The sequence below is a fragment of the Pygoscelis adeliae genome, unplaced genomic scaffold (assembly GCF_000699105.1).
Source record: "Pygoscelis adeliae isolate BGI_AS28 unplaced genomic scaffold, ASM69910v1 Scaffold38, whole genome shotgun sequence".
Taxonomy (NCBI): domain Eukaryota; kingdom Metazoa; phylum Chordata; class Aves; order Sphenisciformes; family Spheniscidae; genus Pygoscelis; species Pygoscelis adeliae.
Genome location: NW_008825614.1, coordinates 5,288,664 through 5,295,241, shown reverse-complemented (window position 1 = coordinate 5,295,241; position 6,578 = coordinate 5,288,664). Strand labels below are relative to the sequence as shown.

At 37.2% G+C, this 6,578-nt stretch overlaps 1 protein-coding gene across 1 annotated transcript in view; it reads left to right on the top strand.

The window, feature by feature from the left end:
• The window catches only part of PDE3A (phosphodiesterase 3A, cGMP-inhibited), a 100,789-nt gene that overhangs the window by 66,233 nt on the left and 27,978 nt on the right, over positions 1–6,578 (top strand). The window contains exon 5 of the mRNA XM_009332841.1: positions 2,549–2,768. Within this exon, the coding sequence (XP_009331116.1) occupies positions 2,549–2,768 (220 nt within the window). The remainder of the gene's footprint in view (positions 1–2,548; positions 2,769–6,578) is intronic.

The following is a 6,578-nucleotide window of genomic DNA, read 5'->3' as shown; positions in this document are numbered from 1 at the left end:
GGGGGGGATGTAATATTTTATACATGGAAAATGAGACTTGCCAACCCCATCAGTCAGTTTTACATTTAGTCTCTTCTGCTTCCAGAAAGTGTTAGTAGCCATCTCTGTTGCCCAATGACACGAGCTCCCCAGTGATGAAGGGAGAGCTCCGTTCCATCACAAGCAATTCCTAGGGGCACTGACTCACAGGAGTAAAAATTTTGGCTCAGCATTTTATGCGGAAGACTGATATTTTGATGTTTTAGACTGTTTGCAGTCATGCACTTTTGATTATAATTTGTTTTTGTGTTCCAACTGAAGAATTGCTTCAATTTGCACTAGTTAATACAAATTAGACTTTTATATATTAGCTCCATTGGCAGTCTATAATAATTCTTGGTAGAAGTTGACCTAGATAAATCTGTAAATCTGTTAATTTACAAAATGTGCCTTTAATTATGCATGAAAACATTAGCATTTTAAAATACTGATAGCTATACCTGTCTGGCAAAATTCTGAGGTAAACTCAAGTGTTTTCATGTGTAATTTCACATCACATTGAAGTTATTGTTTTATTTCTTCAACGCTGCACATGTGTAAAAGTTCTGGAGGACCTAAGCAGATGGATGTACTTAATAAAGTTCTCCCTGTATTGTTCCATCATCTCTTATGTTGATTGTTCAAAATTCCTTGCTGTAGGAAGACACATTGTCTCTCACTTTTGCCAATAAATGGTTAAATGTTGGATTATTGAAAGTAGGTTTGCATTTTTCTGGTAAATTTATTTATTTTTGGTTACCTACCCTAGCAAATTACTCTTTCAAAAAAAACCACAACCAAACATATTTCAAGAGACAGGAGACCAGACTAGCAGTAGAAAGCCAGCTGTGATTAGAAACATTATTGTGAAAATTGCTGTTTAAATTCCCAGGACTTGCTTTAAATTGTTGAAAGATGACCGTATATACTGTCTTCTCTAACAGTCATGAAGGTTACCTGGTAATATATAGCTCAAAGATAGATAATAATCCAACTCAATCCCCTGTGCAACTAACAGACTGTGAAATGTTTTTAAAGACATATTTTTGTTGGGTGGAAAGCAGATATCTCAAAGGATTAGTAAATGTGAAACAGAGGCTTTCTGTATTTTAAAGCAATTTCCATATGTCATGGCCATCTGATAACTTTTTAATTGCTCTGTAGGCTGTAGGTTTCTGATCTCAAAACTAGTGTAATATCCTAGTTGCAATCATTAAATTTAGACAGTAATACATACCACATGTTTGCTGAAGAAATACCCTAATCAAAACTTAGGAGATGTTGGATATCTCAAAATTGCAGTGTAGTAACTGTCAGAGATTATTTTTAACTCTTGGGTTGTCAGCAGTAAATCATATTTTAACCTCATATCACAATAAGTTGTTACCAGGAAAAAAACACTGGAACTGTACACATATATCCTGCAAGGTTAGTATTTCATAAACTTAGATCAACATATTGCCTTATTCTAAGATAATTTTTGTGTCTGGAATGCATTTAGATAGCGGGCACAATTCAGACATAAAACCAGTTAAAGTTCCCAAGCTCTTTATGTCATTTGGCTTTGAAGATGAACATGGTAAATGAACTAGGGCTGAGTTCCTACAAACTTTAGAACAAAGCTCAGGAGGCTGAGGCAATTCACACGCATTTCCTTTTAACGTAGATTATCTTTGCTCCCCTGCACTTTATTGTGAATGGGCCCTTTTTGTCTGAGGATTCGAAGAGAAGGCAGCACTTTGTCTCAAACACTGGACTGGCTGATGCATTTCGTCTTGGCAGTGGTGCTTAGATAGAATAGGGGACAGAGAGAACTACATCTTGCTAGTGTTTGCACATGTGGATGTTGGCAGTTACTGATACACTAGCTTGGGAGTACAATACCATGTGGTACAGGTAATGGTCGCAAGTCTCCCACAGTGAGCAACAGATACTGAAAAATAAACTCAAGCTGCACAAGATCAAGGCCAAAATCTGTGAGGAATGTGGAAATGGCACCATAAGTGCAATATTTTATATTCATATACTGTATGATTACTAAATATTGCTTTTTTGGTTTATTGGTAGTCTTCACGTGTAGAAATTCAAATTTGCTGGGAATGTGTGTAAGCCTTTCTTGTCCCTGCTTTACAGATGGAGACAGTGAAGCCATGAGAAATTGCAGATGGGTCTGGGAACTGCCTGTTTGGAGTTTGGTGCCTCTGTCGCTAGAACTTGTTGATACCAATAGTCATGCTACTAACACATGCCTTTCATTTCATGCCTGCCAGTTAGCACATCCTACTCAACAGGGAGAATATGCTTCGTATTTTGAGCCAGATCTTCAGCAGGTAGAAGTGGCTGATATTAATGGAGCTTCATCTCTCTGTGATAGCAGTGGGCTTGGCTCAGAGTGGAGGAGGGTTTTCTCTTTCCGTTTGGAAGCTATGCTGGTACCTGTGCATCTCAAGAGGAGTATTTCTGCACAGTGAACTCATACAACCATCTGCCACTTCTGTTAATTGACAAGACTCTTCTTTTCTCTTGCCAGGTATCCCACCAAATATTTCACCTCTTACCTCCCCATGCCATTCACCGATTCAGGGGACACCTGCCACAAGTCCTACCGGAAAAACATCTTCCGTGTCATTTCCAGACTCTACAGATACTGACACCAAGCAAGGCTTAAAGCCACACAAAGTCTTAACTTCTACTCAGAGTGCACCTAGCCTGTCAGAGCCTATTATCAGCCCCTCTGTCATCTGCAGCAGGTAAGATAGTAATTTGACATGCGTTGGAATCATTCTCACAAACAAGCTCTTTTGGCCCACATACAGGTTTTTGTGATTTGCTGCAGTATTGTGTATTGATATTTCACCGTATCTGAGCGGTTCTTAGTATATGAGTAATTGTGTAGATTGATGCTACAAAGTGCTTTTAAAGCACAGGACAGCTAGCTACATTTACAGCTTTTACTCATGTCAGATGCACAGTCTGACTCATAAATAAATTCTTCGTCAATAACTTGCAGATCCCAAAGTTGGATTTCTTGTTAACAACTTGTGTTTCTCATGCCATGCCTTTAACATGAACAGTCACTTGCAAGTCACAGGCCAAGTCTTTCACAACAGGCACCCGATGTTTGATAGAAAAATCTGACTGCTAGGGATTAAAAGCTGCTGGCCTGTAGCCTTCTGATAAAGGTGTTCCAACAATGCCTGAAGACTGCATCATTTTGAGCACTCTCTCAGAAGAGGTGAATCCTGCCCTCTCTAGGGCAGAGTCAGATTATGTAGCATTGGGTTTTGTTTTTTTTTTTAAATCAGCTGCAGGTGAGTTCTTTCTACTGCTGAGAGTTACAGTAACACAGTTTAATTTCACACTTTAAAGTAGCCCATTATTAGATTACATAGACCTGCTCTGCAAAATCACCGTTTTGGGAAAAAAGTTGTTCTGCTTATCTTATGTTAAGAGTTGCTAAGTTAGATTACTGGAGTTTGCAATATGTGTCCGGTTCAGAATAGTGGGAAACACTGGTATTTAGAAGCCCGTTCTAGTGCAGTGTCAAGGTTACTTTACTCATTAGATGTTACTTTTGGTCATAGTATTGAGTGATTTGTGATTAATGGCTAGCCAGAGGACAGCATGTCATCTGAGGCAATGTGCTGGGTTAAATGTTATCAAGTTTGACTATCTTTGGAAATAGTTTTTAGTTTCTGGCTTCAGTCACGTGACTTTAGGTGTGTCTCGGTGTGTTATGTGTGGGGCTCGGAAGTCGGTGTGAGAAAGTCAAAATTGAGACTGTGAGTTTGCTCAAGGGAGTCATCCTCACTGGAGTTCAGACTAGGAACATGACAGGCTTTTAAGATGGAGTTAGGTGACTAAATAGAAACTAAGTGCTTTTCAAAGGTTTTCAAAGGTATTGAAAAACTGGGACTTGCACTGATTCATTTGAAATGAACACTAGATTACACATAAGAAATATACCATAAATGTGCTACTGTCCTATTGAACTGTGCCTTTATCACTACTTCAACAAAATATTATTGCTTTAACTAGTAACAATTATTGCTGGAAGCCTTCCATTAAAGAGAACAGTTAACAATTGCATAAAAAAGTAAAAAAAAAAAAAGTAAGGTTATTGTAGATAGTAATGAAATATATTTTCTCGATATTTGTAGACTTTGATTTCAATGTAATCATTGGTAAAATGCTCATTAGCTTTTATGTTGCTACTGTCTTATGTGATCTACGTAGGTTGCATAGCATATTTAGGTTCTTAATTTCCTTGTTTGCAAATGCCTTAGACTGTGTAAGCATTACAAATAGTTACATTGCTGGCATAGGCTTTGTTGTTGACTATTTGAAACAAATACATTATTTAAAATATTATGGTGTAATGACTGCTGGTAGAATTGGCATCCACTATTACTAATAGTCACTGTCCCTTTAACGTCTGTTGAAAAATCATAAGCACTGTCACATTTCTACCCATTAGTATATAGAGATGTTGTATCCACAGATACAAGCTGAACCAACAGCACATAAATAATGCACCACTTAGTAATGTAAGCACAATTAAAAAAAAAACCAACAAAAACCATACAAAACCCCCAAACCCCCCAAAAAACCCATAGAAATTAAATAGCTAAGACAAGCTGAGAGAGTTAAATTAACAAACACTGGAAATAAATCTTTTAATATTTGAGCTTTCACATTGTAGAGTGCTAGTTTTCATGGTATGCAATCCCCTACGTTTACTGCCAAAAAAACTGCCTTGCTACAAAACAATACCAAGTCAGCAAACCTCTGCCACCACCAAACCAATCCTTCCCCCAAAAACAACAAAAGAGGAAATGAACTCTTGATGGGTTCAGTGCTTTAAATCAGATCCACCCAGGCAGTGGCATCAAGACAGCAGTTTTACTGTACTTTTTTTTTTTATTTACAAAGTGAAATGTGGTAGGCCAGCAGAGGTTGAAAACTGTATTAAACAAGAACATACAAGGCAATGCTGTTAAAATAACTTGTAGGTAATAATTTTTAATTCTGCTTAGTGGATGAGGCAGGAATCCTGTGAAAAAAATGTTAAACAATCCTGTGATTAAGAAGTATGTTATAATGCCTATGCATGAAGGGGATTGAGTTAAAGTGGCACAGGCACATTTACTTCTGACATAGAGCAGATTTCAAGTGTTCTACTAGGTAGCTCAGTAACTTTAATATAGTGTTTTATGTGGACCATACATATTAAATCAGTGTGAGTTTGCATATGTTCTGTAAATAGAGGTACACTCGTAATGATGCAAAAGCCTCGTAGCATTACAACCAACCAAAGGCTCTCTTTCTCTTTTACTTTCACATTTTGGCTTGTTCGCATTGACCTTATGGAAACCACAAGGAATGTGGGAGAGATAAATTATTATTTTTTTTTAATCTTGTTTATAAACCTGAGTGATACAAGATTTATTTGCTTGGCTATGCACTACAAGTATCATTGTATACAGATTTGTATTTTTATTTAAAATTCTTTCAGGAATTCATTATGTTTGCAGGGCATACATGCCTCCAGAATATGTTTTGGATCACCCAGTCAAAAGCCATCTGGCATAGGATCTCCGCCATTTTTGTATGGTGAACTTAACATTGGTGCAAAGTTTCTAGTACAAAGTTTGACCAAACAAAATAATTTTGTAACAGTTGCTTTGCAAAAGCTGTTACATATAGGATATGCCACAAAATACTGTCTTGAGCCAGAGAAAGAAATGTTAAAATGTCAGTTTTTCATGGACAGATTTGCTATAATGCTGCTAAATGAGGCTTCAGGTTTGTTAAGTTCTCTCGTGTTTGCATGGTATATCATTGTTCCTTCAGGTCCTCGACTCAATCATATTGGGACATTGTAATTTGAAATGTTCTAGCTGGTAGTGAATTCATGTTTAGGGCTTAAAGGGAATCACACACAAGGAATAAAGCATTTTAATGGAAGGGAAGAGCCAGTCATTTCGAAAGGCTGATATCACATGATATTGTGATCCCTCACACAATGTCTTTCTGTTCTGGGAATGATGAAGCAAACTCTGTCTTCGTGTTTCATTGCTAAATGTCTGGATGACAGATCACTCACCTCATGTTCTGTCCAAAACACCCGCTTGGTTCTGATGTACTTGGCATGTTGTCACTGAATGCCAAAATACCTTTTTCCTCCTTAAGAGGGACATAGGCAAGTTTTAAGCAAGAAAAGGAGAGTAAAGCCACATCATGACTGTGTTCAAATAGAATTATATAAGACTGTATGGCACTCTGGCACATTTTCATCATTTTAATTCATGTTTCTAGGGCAGCTGTAGTACAAAACCAGGGGATTTTTTTGTCCTGATAAACTTAGAGAATAAAAAATTCATTAAAAAAAAAATCACATGGTATAGGTTTACTGTTGGCAACACAAATTTAATGGTGGTGGCCAGTTAATTCAAGGTCTTTTTGTATTTTTGTCTTTTTACATTCCTGACTTCCAATAAAACTTCAGCTTGCTCTTGTAATTTTGTCTGGAAAATGCACCGTGTACCATAGCTTATACT